The sequence below is a fragment of the Grammomys surdaster genome, unplaced genomic scaffold (assembly GCF_004785775.1).
Source record: "Grammomys surdaster isolate TR1022 unplaced genomic scaffold, NIH_TR_1.0 125756, whole genome shotgun sequence".
In the NCBI taxonomy this organism is placed as follows: domain Eukaryota; kingdom Metazoa; phylum Chordata; class Mammalia; order Rodentia; family Muridae; genus Grammomys; species Grammomys surdaster.
In genome coordinates this window covers 1745289-1759403 of record NW_021620588.1, presented here as the reverse complement: position 1 = coordinate 1759403, position 14115 = coordinate 1745289, and the positions used below count along the sequence as shown (strand labels likewise).

The 14115-nt window shown below is 45.7% G+C and overlaps 1 protein-coding gene across 1 annotated transcript in view; it reads right to left on the bottom strand.

Moving 5' to 3' along the window:
* The window catches only part of Srgap3 (SLIT-ROBO Rho GTPase activating protein 3), a 222590-nt gene that overhangs the window by 29666 nt on the left and 178809 nt on the right, over positions 1-14115 (bottom strand). Inside the window, exons 11-14 of the mRNA XM_028788654.1 lie at positions 13827-13854; positions 8628-8730; positions 3529-3589; positions 1086-1163 (exon numbers count right to left, since the gene is read on the bottom strand). Coding sequence (XP_028644487.1) covers positions 1086-1163; positions 3529-3589; positions 8628-8730; positions 13827-13854 — 270 coding nt within the window. The remainder of the gene's footprint in view (positions 1-1085; positions 1164-3528; positions 3590-8627; positions 8731-13826; positions 13855-14115) is intronic.

Genomic DNA, 14115 nt, shown 5'->3' with positions numbered 1-14115 from the left:
TCCAAAATGGTGTGAAACTGGAAGTGGGAATTCAGTTTGGGTTGCCTGTGCCCCAGGTCTTTCTGTCCCTGGACTGAGGATGTGGGATGGCCAGCACTGGGCTTGGTTCCAGAACCAGGGATAAAAATATCCCAATGATTGTTCTTGAATAAAAAGTCCTGGATTTGTGGTTCTACTATACAGGAAGCTAAGTGCCGTGTGGTAAAGGCAGACATTGAGAACTGAGCTTCTTATGGCACAGTTGGTTCTTCCTTTGCAGGGCCCTCCTGTCTTCATGGAGCTTCTGAGGCCACCACAAGCATAGTAGCTTTGCACATACATACATACATACACACACACACACACACACACACACACACACACACACATGTGTATGGAAATACACACAGTATGTGGAAAGTCAGGTATGATAGCTCATACCTGTAACCTCAGCAGTTGGGAAGCAGATGCAGGAGTATTAGGAAGAGTTTAAGGCTAGCCAAGACACTATCTGTCAATAAATAATGAAACATTGAAATCTTAAGCACTAAACTGGACAGGGCCAGGAACGTTGGGATTTTAGAATTTTGGTGCCTTGGAGGTGAGAAGAAGTATCTACTTAAAAGTCCACCCGAGTTGCACACACAACCTGAGGATGACTGGACAAGATATCAGTTGTGTAGCTGCAGCCTGGCTGTGTGTGTGTCACATGAACGTGGAACTTTCCATTTGTATGTTACATCGTTGCTCAGATGTTTGGGTTTAGGAGCTGGGATTAGGAACATTTAGCTTGTAGTAAAAGATACAGGGAGAAGAGTGGGAGACTAAAATCTCTAAAATCTAAAAAAATCTCTAAATCTTCTAAAATCTCTAAAGACCTGCCAAGAAGATCTTGAGGTTTGCAAATTTCTGTGGTATAAACACTCCCAATATGGCTATTTCTAGCTACCATCAGGATGTCATGGAACGCAAAGTTAATAAGAGTGTGAGCAGATATCTCCTGAAAGCTGCTGCAGACCCGGGGCCTCTACGCACATAGGCTTTGAGACCTATGTTAATGTTGGTTTCTCTTGCCCACAAGCTTGAGATAGTCAGTCTGCACTCACCTCTCTCAAAGGAATTCTTGATGTCATTAACTTCAACCTGAGATCCTGGAACTCTGAAGATCCCCTGCTGCTGGAGTCCTAAGAGAGAAATAACGATACAAGCCAACAGTAAACATAAATAACATGAGACATTGAGTTCATCCAGCTACTGGAAATATTGAAGATTCTCTCTCACATTTATCTCTTTCCCCTTCTATCTTTTAGAACAGTTGTTCCTGGTGACAAACTCCCAGCTGAAACCCCACTGGCCTTGACAATGAACTGCAGCTGGTCCAATACTCAGATGTATGCAGAATCATGTGTCTTGCTTCTGGGCCTGAAGTAAACCGCTACCAACACTATTCCTTCCTGCCCATGTGAGTAACTTCTTCCCTTAAGAGATCATAAACTTCAGAATTCATCCTGGCTTAGGACTGGGGAGTCAGAGAGTCAGAGAGTTGGGGGCGTAGTCAGTGGTAGAGAGCTTTGTCTTATGGACAGTAGGCCCTGGGTTAGGTTCCCAGCACCAAAATTAAATAAATACAATAAACTGATTAGCAGGACAGAATTGCTCATACTATAATTTCAGCATTTGCAAGGCTGAAATTGAGGCAAGAGGATTTTGCAGAGTCCCAGGACAGCCTGGGCTACAGACTAAGATCCCTGCGCAAGACAGAAAAAAAAAGCTTGGCCTCACTACTAAAGGGCAGCCACAGGTTTTTTGTTGTTGTTGGTTTTTTTTTTTTAAGTTTCTGTGAGACAATAGCAAAGTGAGGCCTCTGGCCTGGTAGCAATTGGGACCTAACAGCAACATGTATAATTGCAGGAATCAGAGGGCCTGCCTCTCTCAAATGAACATTACTGAAGACACTGGGCACCTTTCCCTGCCTCACAGTTCTTTCGGATAGGACAATTATTCTTCTACAATTAATTGTTTATCCTGAAAAGTCAGGTTTAGTGGATATTTAGTGTGAATATCCTACATGCTCAATAAATGCAGTTCAACTCTTTGGTTGTTGGGAGTTCTTTTGTTTTGTTTTGTTTTGTTTTGTTTTGTTTTGTTTTGTTTTGTTTTGTTTTGTCTGCCTTTACCAGTGGCTGACATTAGCATCTTTTAGAACTTATTCATGTGTCATGCATACTCAAGGCATGCACCTGGATATTTAAGCTGTGACATCATGTGCCCAGGCTGACCTTGAACTTACTATATAGCCCAGGCCAGCCTGCATTTCTTGGTGACTCTTCTGCCTCAGTTTCCCTAATGATGAAACAGGCATATATCGCCATGAGTGTGGTCTTGTTGATTTCTACCACCCCAGTGTCTTCTCCTGTTCTTCTGGATTATTATCCTTCGTCAATGGGGAATATTGCCTCTCCTCTCACACCCGACAGTCCCCATTCTCTCTACCCAAGCTGCCTGGCTGCCTTCCTCAGGGGTCTTCTCTCACTTTAGTCAAGCAGCCTGCCTCCAAATGTCACCATCTATCTTCCTTTGAGTTAGTTTCATAGCAGTGTCACCATGAAAAAACTATTTTTATAGTCTACTATCCATGAGCTACTATATTTAGTGACTCAACTGAAGGGAGCTTGAAAATATTCAGGATAAAAGTTGCCATCTGTATTAAACATGTATAGATTATTTTTTATTAGTCACCAAACAATATGATTATTTGCCTAGCATTTACATAGGGCCTGGTGCTATCTGCCTCCAGGTGGATTGATACTTATGGGAAGATTACATGGGTTATGTGTAAAAGCCAGAGCATTTTACACAAGGGACTTTCCAGTCTGCAGATCTGGGAGTCTGCAGTGATCCTATATGTAATCTCTAGAGGTGCTAAGGGTTGACTTAAAGTTCCTTTTCTGTAGTTGATTTCCTTGTTCTTCTGAGAACGTAAACCCTGTAGGGCTGCCATGGTGCTTGCCTTCATCACTCCTGAGTTTCCCACAGCCAAAATGGAGGTGAACGAGTAAGTTAAACACAAGTTGACCCATGGTTAACTGATTTCTAACATCATTTCCTTCAACCCGATTGACCTCAAGTGAGGACAAAACTGGAATAGTACTTCTGTCTATGCCATATCTGCTCCCAGTGACCTGAGTCCCTAGGGCCCTCACACAATCTTCCTTCCCTCACCCTCCACACACACACAAACACACAGAAACACACACACACACACACAGAGAGGGGGGAGGGAGGGAGGGAGGGAGGGAGGGAGGGAGGGAGGGAAAGAGAGAGAGAAAGAGAGAGAGAGAGAGAGAGAGAGAGAGAGAGAGAGAGAGTCCGAAGACAGTGTTTGAAGTATGAGCCATTTCCTGGAGCATTTTCACTGCCCCAGAAGCAGAAAGCAGAGTATGAACTTCCAAGAGTCTTCCAAGATGGCTGAGAACATCATTTCCTTGCAGAACAGCCCAGCACCTGCTCCACAATAAAGTGAACCCACTGAACTGAGATGGTGCTTACCATATAAATTGATGAATCGAATACAGCTCTCAACTACAAGTGGTATAGCTTGTCCTGAATCCTTAAGGAAGAAAAACATGTGAGTTTTATCAGGCGTGGCACCCAACCATCGGCAAAAGACATTGCAAACATGATGATCAAGTCAAGCCAAAAGATTAGTACAACGTGATTAGTAGGAAAACAAGCAAGGAATTGCTAACTCTAGTCTCCAAGGATAGTCACCATACAGCCTTCAGTTAAGTGCAGAAGAAGGCATAGCTAGGATACATTCAAAGAAATGCTCTCTCTTCTTACCCAGCTGGCAAGGAACTGGGATCAGCTTGACAGGCACACTGGGGGTAGGAGAGACGGAAGCCAGTGTGTGGAGGCAGTTGGAGTCTGACCTTGTAGGATGGCCTGCCTCCTCCCAACTTCACTTTGCCCAACTCAGCATCTATTCTCAGGGCTTGGGGACCAAGAGTCAGAATCGATGCCTTTCCCTATTACGGTGGTATCTAGTGTCAGAACTGAGAACACACTTTGAGTGAAGCAGGGCTTGCTCTTACAAGTCCTGTGGGGTTCTGAAGTGAAGGTGAATCTTATGATGTCACCACTTAAATATCCAGGTACATATTTTGCTTATCAATAAGCATAGTACATGGAGACATTCTAGAAGATGCCAAATCAAAAGGGATAAATTGGATGCAATTTAAATAGCTGTACGTAGGATACAAAGGGTATTTAATTACACCTTTCTAGATTAGTCTATAGTCCCTAGTGGTTGGGCAAGGGTTAATTTTCTTTTAGGGTTCTAAATTAGGTAACCTTCTTGTTACTACAGGTCACATCATGAGTAGCCTCTCTAGAAGGCTAGTAAGTTGCTGGGCTCTTGGTTCTGTCACACCCCCCACCTGCTGATGCTGCATCTGGGGAAACGATATGAGATGGGCCCATCAAACATCTAGGGCTCTTCTCTAGATGGCATTGGATCTACTAGTTGCATGGGGCTTGTGGGCCTATCTAGTAAATACCTGGTTCCTGGTTCGAGCATTTCTTCTTCCTCTGATAACAACAACAAAAAAAGAGAAACAGGCAGCAAAGCAGAAGAAAAAGAAAAGATTATGCAGGAGTAAGATCAGTTAGAGTATGCAGATCCTTCAGAGTCCGTGAATGCCAAAATGCAATGGCAGCCAGCAACGGTCCTGGGGCTCTTGCCCACCAGCCTGCCCAGGGGGAGGGCCCTCATCCTTCAGACCTCCTAAGAGTTCTGGAGCAGTCCCCAGCCAGCCTTTCAATAGGCTGCCTAGCCTCTTTCCCAGGTGCAGTGATGGAAGGGCCTCTTTCATTCCTTGTCAATATGTAGGAGAAGTGTGTCTACCCCATTCCTGGATCCATGTCCAGTTCCTCAACATGAGGGAGTCACCAGTGACAAGAGTCCACTGATGACCTACAAGGTTACCCCCATCTGCCCACAGAAGGAATCCGTCATGCCTATTGTAAGCTGGCTCCTAGAATTCATCTCTGGAAACCTCATTGTTGGTTAGATATTCTATTTCACAAACTCCTTGGATGGGATCCAGCAGGTCGCACCAGATTCCAGACTCCAAACACATCCAATACCTCGATAATCTTCTCTGACTGGAAGCATGGCTCTTTTCCCCTCCCAGCCCCTTACTGTTGCCCTGGTACTGAGACCCTCTGGAAGCACAGAAGCTGGGGAGGGTATTAAGAGAGAGTAGGTTGGAACACCTTTGTGACCTTGAGGGTGGACTGAAGCCCTTGTTCCCACATTGAGGGATCTTGCCTGATTTTTATGCTCATGTGTGCAGTGACTTGGGGTCTAGGTGGGAGGTAGGTGGAGAGTCTCACCCAAGCTCAGTGAAAAGGCCAAGCTGACTAAGGGACATAAACCTTCCTTGGGTACCATATGTCCAGCCCTGCCATCTCAATAGTTGGGATCAGAGTTGCTATGATGTCAGCTAAACCCACATGACTTCCAGAACTCAGCAACAGCCTGGTCCATAGGGAGTCCTGGGATGGTGTCCTAAAATTAGTCTAATTATGATCAGGCTTACACAGTGCCAGAAGGTTCTAGAAACATACATGTATCGGCTCATTCCATGCTAACCCTAAACTCACAGAGTAGATTTATTCTTATTTCATAGAAGTAAGATGGAGATGCCCCACCAATCCCATGGGTGGACCTTCTGGGCTTTACCATGGGCTTAAATATATAAATGGAGTCTCCTTCAGTCTGACAGGAGAGAAACACAACATTTTTGGTTTTTCTAAGGGGTTGGCTCAGGAAAACTCGAGGAAGTCCATAAGTTCAACTACAAAAAAACTTCTCTATAATTAACTTGGAGCTTCTCTCATCGTAATCACAGCAAGGCAGTGGGATTATTCAACCATGAATCTTTTCAAAGGCCTGGACTGTCAAAGCTGAGGACTCAGTCTGCTGTGTGTTCAGACCATATAAGAAGCAGAATAAAAACTGAAATTCCTCTCTTGGCAGTTGAAAGAGTGACTACAGATGCCGCCTCTCTGGACTCAAGATCCTTCAGAGTAAACCTGTGCCACATGGGGCTTTGGTGAGTCTGCTGATAGTAGGTACACAGCTGAAGTTGTTAAACTTTACTGATTGAAGGTAGCCTAAGTGTATAGAGACAGGCTATTGTGTTCCACAAACCCCTCATTCTCTTCCCCGACCAAATGACTATTATTCTTCCAAGAACTCTAACATTCACTCCAACAGAGCTGGGTGGTTCCTCTTTGGACATTTTTCTCAGAGGCAGTTGACAAGTGCCACTATACCACACTTCCTCTTACCACTTCATACCTCCAGTGGTGTCACAAAGCTAAGTTTCCACTGGAGCTTCTGTGTGTGTCTGGGGATGGTAGTGGGAAGGTGTTCATGAGTGAGTGTGTGTGTGTGTGCCCGCGCGCGCGTGCGTGTGCACGCGCATGGACGCGCGCACATGCATGCATACTTGTAGAGGCCAAAGGTCAACCTTACATGACATCCTTCAGGCACCAGCCACCTTGATTTTGAGCTCTCCAATTAAGCTAGGCTGGATGACCAGGGAGCCACCGGCTTCGGATTCCCTAATGCCAGGATTCCAAGTGTGTGCAACCATCTGTAGCTTTTTAATATTGGTTGTAGGGACTGAATTCATGTCCTTACGCTTGCCTTATAATTACTATGTCATCACCTCAGCTCCATGGTGATTCTAATTCTGATAGGACAGGGAATCTATTCTAAGAGGAAGTTTGACCCCACCAATGAGGAAGCAGAGGTGAGAGAGAAGAAAGTACAAAAGGAGACAGAGGGGTGGTGAAGAAGCAGAGCACTCTTTAGACACACCCCCACCTGCCATGACCCATTGGGTGGCTCCCTGTGGGTCACACAGTTCCTCGAGGATTCTCATTTGAAACAAGCTAAGGTATTTCCCACTATCCTTGTCCAGAGGAAAATCCTTCTTTCTCTAGCTCTTCTGTTCGGTTCTGTTCTGTTCTGTTCTGTTCTGTTCGGTTCTGTTCTGTTCTGTTCTGTTCTGTTCTGTTCTGTTCTGTTCTGTTCTGTTCTGTTCTGTTCTGTTCTGTTCTGTTCTGTTCTGTTCTGTTCTGTTCTGTTCTGTTCTGTTCTGTTTCTGTTCTGAGGACTCAGTCTACAGGCAGAGGTAGTTCTTTGACTTAAGATGATGGTCCTGCCTACTCCATCCATCCCTGAGGCTGAGCCTTTCTCTGTCCTCTAGGTCTGAGCTGTAACCTGCCAGAGGAGGGAGGACAGAGGCCAGAAAACTCGTGCGGGGCCACCCCTGTAACTCCAAAATCACTAGTGATGCCCTTGAGACTCTGCCCTTCCCCTGACTAACACAGTTCTCTTTTCTGCAGAAACTGTCCTCACTGGCTGCCGGTGGGTGTAGTGACAATTTTGGAGTTTTGGTTTCTTTAAAAACCCAGAAATATTATAAGAATGTGTTTTTGTTTTAATCCCAGGTGTGGGGACATGGGGAAGCTTTGGACTGTCCACAGCGCCTGACTATGACTAGGCTCCTGTTACTAGCAGAAGTGTGGTTTTTGTCAGCTGTGGATAGTTTCTGTGATTGTATGAGGTTTGGAATCTTTACAGAGGGTACATACATGCTAGAACCCCAATAGACAGGGCTGGTGGTTAGTGCTTGTTCAAGGGGTTGGTAGCGATTTGTTAGTAGTTGTGGTCAAAGAAGAAACAAAAGGAAAGAAATTAGGTTCATGGGCTTTCCTAATGTCTCTCCTCTCCCCATCCTTATTTCTCTTCTATCTAGTGTTAGGGAGGATAAAGGGTCAGAAAAAGAAGAACCCACAAAGTAGCAAAGACCAGCTTCAGGTAGGCTTTTAGAAAACTGGCTAAAACTTCCCCTCTTTCCCCAAGGACACATCTCAACACCATCTCTGCCTTGAGCAGTTTGATCCTGGATGGCCTGATCTTATAGAAAGAAAACAGGGAAAGTGAACTCACTTAGCTGAGACATTTTTAACTTACCTAAGCTCCGGATCAAGAGTTAACCTGGCATTTACAAGGGCTACCTGAACTCTACTCCCATCTTTCAAACCAACCACCAAATGAAGTAGACAAATGAAGTGGAAGGACCTTTTCTTATGAAAATTGAATGGAAAATTGAATTCCTGTGCTGGTAGCTACTTAGCTAACAAACTGTAGGTGCCTTGCCTGGAAATCCACGGGGGCTAGCTCTGTGCTGTTTTCGATTAGTCCTAGTTCAGGAAGAAGGGGTGATGCTGAATAATGGAGTTTCCTCAACTGCCCTTCAGGTGTCAGGACTGCAGCTCCTGGAGCAGTGAGGCCAGCTGGCTGAGACCACTGTGCTGAGATTCCATCTCTTTTGTGCATGACTGATTAAACTCCTCCCCATAGAGAGATGACTGCCCACTTAGGGTCCACTAGTCAGAAGCAGAATGCTCTGATGAAATGCCTCACAGAAGCTAAGAATGGACTACAGTGAGAAGTTGCATGGGGCCTGGCTAAGGGGTTGGCAGGGCTGTTAGCTGGAAGGGACGGGAAAGACAGGCTGCCATTACTTTGGACTCATTCGCGGACTCCACGGCTCCCCAGCAAGTACCTTAATGAACGCTTCCATACTGCCGTTAAAGAGTTTATGGCTATACACTGAAAGAGGCCTAGGTCTCCTCATTTTCTGTGGTTTAGGGGGAAGACAGGGGGGCCTAGGGGAAAACGGAACAAAAGAAATCAAGAAGGCAACCAACATAAACATACCACTGGGAGAGATGCTCCTCAAACCCACAACTGGAAGAGAACACAAAATGTAGTGGGGAGCCCCTGGCCCACAACACATTCGCTTCCCATGTTCCATCTGAAGGCCTCTGGATGTTTTAGGTCTTAGTTTACCCACAATGCCAAGCAGGAGCAACTCTCACAAAACACAAATGCATTCTACATTAGGAGGGATGGGGTGTATCCAGGAAGCCCCTGCAATGCCAACCAGAGGCAGGCATCCTGCAGACCAGATGGAGGGGAGGAGGGGAGAAAGATGTCATCTGTAGCCCAGGAAAGCAAGAGACTTTCAAACATAATCAAGAGGGTTAATTTTCATAATTTTGGCTTAAATCTATCACCGGGGCCCAACTCCCAATGTACTGAAGGTACTATCTTCCTGATGCCTCTTGGCATTTCAAAGGCATATGACTCATCTTTGTTGCATGGATCCAAGAGTCAGACAGAGAGATGCCAGGATGCAAGCTGCACCTTCTTTAGGATCTGTAGGTGGCCTGGAATGTTTTTATCCCACTCATCAGTCAAGGACATTTTGGATCAGAACACTGTCAAACCCATTACCACACTTAACTCAGTGTCTTCCTATGACATGAGGCTCTATTCTACAGAAACTAAGACTCAGAGAAAAAGAACAATGAGTCAGACCCAACGCTACCCACTTCCCCTCCAAGTCCAGTTTGTTTGTTTGTTTGTTTGTTTGTTTGTTTGCCTTTAAGTTTCAAGTCATGGGCATGGTGCCAGGACATCTTGCCATTCCTAGTTGCAGACTCGTCTGCCCCATCAGTCCATGAGAGGAGTCAGGTTGAAAGTGTCTTGCTTTGCTTTTGGATCTCCTTTCCCTGTGTTCTGCTGTTACCCACAGGGAGGGAAATCCTTATACCACAGTCCACCCGGAATAATGAAATGGGCACAGACACCAGACCCGTGTCCAAAACTGCTTGCCATGCATAGAGGCCTGGATTGGCTTATTTGCTCATTTCGTTATACAGACTGGCCCAACTCAATGCTGGGAGCCTTCAGGGAAAGAGATTTTAGAAAGTTAGGAGGAAGCATCCTTCCCAAATGAGGCAGCTGATTTTCGAATGGTTTGGTTCAAACTATGGGAACAATGAGTGTATATTCAGCCAGGCAGCTAATGGGCATATATGAAAAGCAAAGTCGAGCCCCTTCCCCAAGTCTTGATTGATTTCTGTGTATGGGCAAGAATCTTCTGTTTGTTTCTGAGACAGGATCTCATATAGTCCAGGGTGGCCTCAAACTTGCTATGTAGCTGAGCATGACCTCATGCTCCTGATCCTCCTGACTCCATCCCCACAGTGCTGGGATTATAGGCATGCACCTCCACACTGGGTTTAACGTGGTGTTAGCAACTGAACTCATGGCCTCGTGCATGCTAAGCAAGCATTCTACCAACTAAGGTACATCCTCAGCCCACACAGGCAAGAATCATATAGACTATGAAACCAATCAGAAGGAGGCTTGCCCTGCCTCTCTCCTTTGGGCTTACTGTGCTCATGTCCTTCAGCAGTTCAGCCATACAAGACACTCTAGCCAAGTCCCCTGAATGTTTTTGAGTGCTGAGCAAAGGCTGCTAACTCCAGGACATGCATGGGCAAACGGGCAAAGACACGGTTGAGTCCAAACAGCATGCCATCCAATCAAGGGTACCAAAAGAACAGCACAACCGAAATTCGGAAGAGAAACAACAGGCAAGACTATCTCCAGCCCATCTTGGATCTATGTAAATTTGGTTAGCTAAGTCCATGTCATTTCCTTTTTTTACAAAAAAAAAAAAAAATACTACATCTTTTTTGAGAATGTGTGAAAACAGGGAGGGGGCATCTCATATAGTGGCTCTTTGTTTTTGAATGCTCAAATGTAAAAGCCAAAAAATAAAAAAATAAAAATAAAAAAGACACAAAGCCGCAGGATCCAAATTTAGGGATTAAGAGGATGGCAATGCCATCATTTGTGTTTTCCTAGTACTTTGGTCTCTGGGGTCACTTCGCCTACATTGCATGATTAACCTCCTCACAAGCCTGGGAGGCAAAGGAACCCACTAAGAAATTTGCCAGCGGCCACACAGATGGGATCTTTCAAGAGCCGAGAGTTGAGTGCAGTTCTTCCTACTCGAAGCTCCAGCACAGGTATGGAGGGAGGGATTTTGCTGTCTATCCAGCTCTCATGGCCAGCAAGAGTGGGGATCTTGGCACAGGTATGGAAAAGGCAGAATCAAAAGCTCTATGGCATCCAGTTGGAGGGTTTCTATAAAAGAACTCATAAGGGTTTGGGAGTTTTGTTTTATAATTTTTTACAAAGTAGAATAAAAGAAAATAAATGTAGAATATGCTTCCCCATTTTTCCTGCCAACCAGAGTGTAAAAGAATATGGAGTCCTCTTTCCCCGCCCAGTGGTGCACTGGGTAGTGCCTGGAATCTCTGACAAGGAAACGTAGCTATCCCAACTTTGAATGACACCAAATCTGTATCAACTTACTGGAATGCTGGGTGGGGCACAAAGTGGGGAGCAGGGGGACAGCTCAGCCAAGGAAAGTGGGGCAGCCTAAGCCTTCCATCTCTTCTGCTGCTCAGTTGCAGAGCAAAAACAAAAAACAGAAAAAAAAAAAGGAAAGAGAGAGAGAGAAGGGAAAACAAGAGAAAGCCACAGAGGGGAGAGAAGGAAACCAGAGACAATGGCCCCTCTCTGCCTTTCAGTTGGGATGAAAATTAGCATATGCTGGCAACACAGGCATGGCCTCAGAATTAGTCTGTGACAAAAAGCAAGAGATTAAGAATTTCCCCAAACAGCCCAACAGACATGGGTGTCTGTATCCAAACTGGTGGCAACTCTGCTGCCCCAGGGCTTGGAAGCTGACTGAAGTTGGATATGTACTGAGCTTCATCTGGTCGTGACATCTCCCTTCTCACAGGACAAGAGCCTCTTGTCAACCTGCTTAAGGAGGCTGACCTCTCTCCACTCATAATGATTAAAATCTGCTGTTTGCATCTCACTTTGGCATTTTTTTTTTTAGCAATTCTTCAAAGTATATTAGCACATCTGGTCTGCCTATAGAAACTCCAGAACAGTTTTGAGAACAGCGGGGCTATGGCGAATTGAGGCCGTTCATAAATCTGGCTTTAAGTGTGAGAAAGGGGCCAACTAGACAAGAACAAGAGCAATTTGGCTGAGGGAACCTGCTCTGATGGTGGTTCCAGTTAACTCTGACTGTGAGCATCTACAGTTGACACAACCAAGGTATAGAGAAAGATCACCCGGGGACTCTGGGACTCATTTTAAAACCACTTTCAGGTTAACAATGACATCCACAAGCTCAATAATGAGCCAGAAAATATCTGGCTAGGTCTGAAATTTGGGACAGGAGGTCTAAGTGGGAGGTCTAGTCATCGGAACTTCTATTTCCCAAGCTCTAGGCCAAAGCCAGTGTGGAAGACAGTATTTCAGAGGGATATATATATATATATATATTGAGATAAGGTTTTTTCTGTGTGGCTCTGGCTTTCCTGGAACACAATAGATCAGGCTGGCCTTGAATTCAGATATCTGCCTGCCTTTGCCTCCCGAGTGCTGGGATTAAAGCCATACACCACCACCAGGTTTATACTATTAAAACAAATCCATCTATCTATCTATCTATCTATCTATCTATCTATCTATCTATCTATTTCCTGGGCTTTCTTGGAGTTGGAGGGAGCCTGAGACCTGGCCATGGGATACATTATGGCTCTTCTCCACTCCATAGTCTGCTGGAGCAGTATCCTGCCTGTGTTTTACAGATTAGGAGGCAGGGGGCCATGGCCCAATTCATCCCGCTTTGGTATAACACAGGGCTTTAGTATTACAGTACTAGTCTCTTACCAGAAAAATAAAAGAGTAACAAATTTGGGTTCTTCAAAAGTGACCTGAACAACTGCTGTTCCACACACGGGAGGGTCCTTGCCTACGAATCATCTCATCGTTCTCAAACTTCGTGCGCCCAGATGAACAGGTGGATTCCTGGAAAGCCCTAAATCTCCAGGTCCAACATACTTAAACTCCACAGCTCCCTAAGCCTTTGCCACGCCCACTTGCTTCCCCAGGAGCAAGGAAGAATTCGAGGGTCATCTTTGCTCTTGCCAAGAAGGATAGCTTTTCAGGGTTCTGAGCCACTGGAAAGGACTGGTTTGGAAGGAAAGTGTCATTGGGTCACTGAGTCCCCTGCCCTGTCTCAAAATGAGGTAAAAAGTAGCTGCCAACTGCTACACATGATAGAGGGCAGAGCTCTGGGTCAACTGCTAGATTCCTGTTGAAAATCCAGACACCAGGGCAGTGCTGGCTGCTTAGGCATCTGACGCCTATGAAAGGCTGAAGGCTGCTGAGTGGAAGTGTTCACTGGCTCTGGTGTGCTCAGGGGAAGCACAAAGAGAGATGTGGAAGGAGCCAGAGGAAGCATGGGCTGCCTATATTACTGGCCTAGCCAGTGCATCCACATTCCTACTAAACTTCAAGTCAAAGTATGATGGGCAGTGGAGGGGGTTGGGGGGGAGGTAATCTGGGCACGCGTCCATGTGTAAGCAGCATGCACGTGGCCATCTGTGCACAGTCTCAGCCAACCCCAAAGCCTTAGCAACTGAGGACCCAGCCTGGACCAGAGCACCTATAGGACAGTTTGGGCAGTGGCCTTGTAACATCCAAGAAAACAGCTGCTCTGCAGCCTGTGGCTTCTGCTGACACCTTTAGCCACCCTGGAATCAACTATCCTCTACTGCCCCTCAGCAGCTACAAAAGCTCCCTCCCTCTGGCCAGCCTGCAGGAGCGTGGCTTTGCCAGTCTAAAGCGACAACAAGCAATGCAGTCTCAGGAGCCACTGTACCCGCTCCCATCACCCGGATGACCCCAAAGGTGAAGACTATCCAGTGTCCCTGGCTCCCAGTAGGCTATCTTTACCCTACACCTCCACCCACTCTCCAGCCTCATCCTCTCAGACTTCAGGTAGCCAGTATAAAGGACACAGATTTCCAGCTCTTACCTGGTTGTACCGCACTCTGCTCTCTCCCCTGGGGAAAGAAAACAAAATTGCATGTTGATATTTAATTGGCTTTGGTTGATGTTTTAAGCTGAAAACTTTCTTTTCCTTAAAACAACCACAACAGAAAGATACCATATGCCCAAATACAGTCATCCTTTAATCCTGCCCCTGCACTAGGCAACTGCTACTCTCCCTGTCTATGCAGGTTTGATTGCCATTTCCTAGAAAGAATCACTCTCCTTGTGGTTTCTCTCCTGAATCTGTCTTCTCTAGCTTACCGTAATTTGTC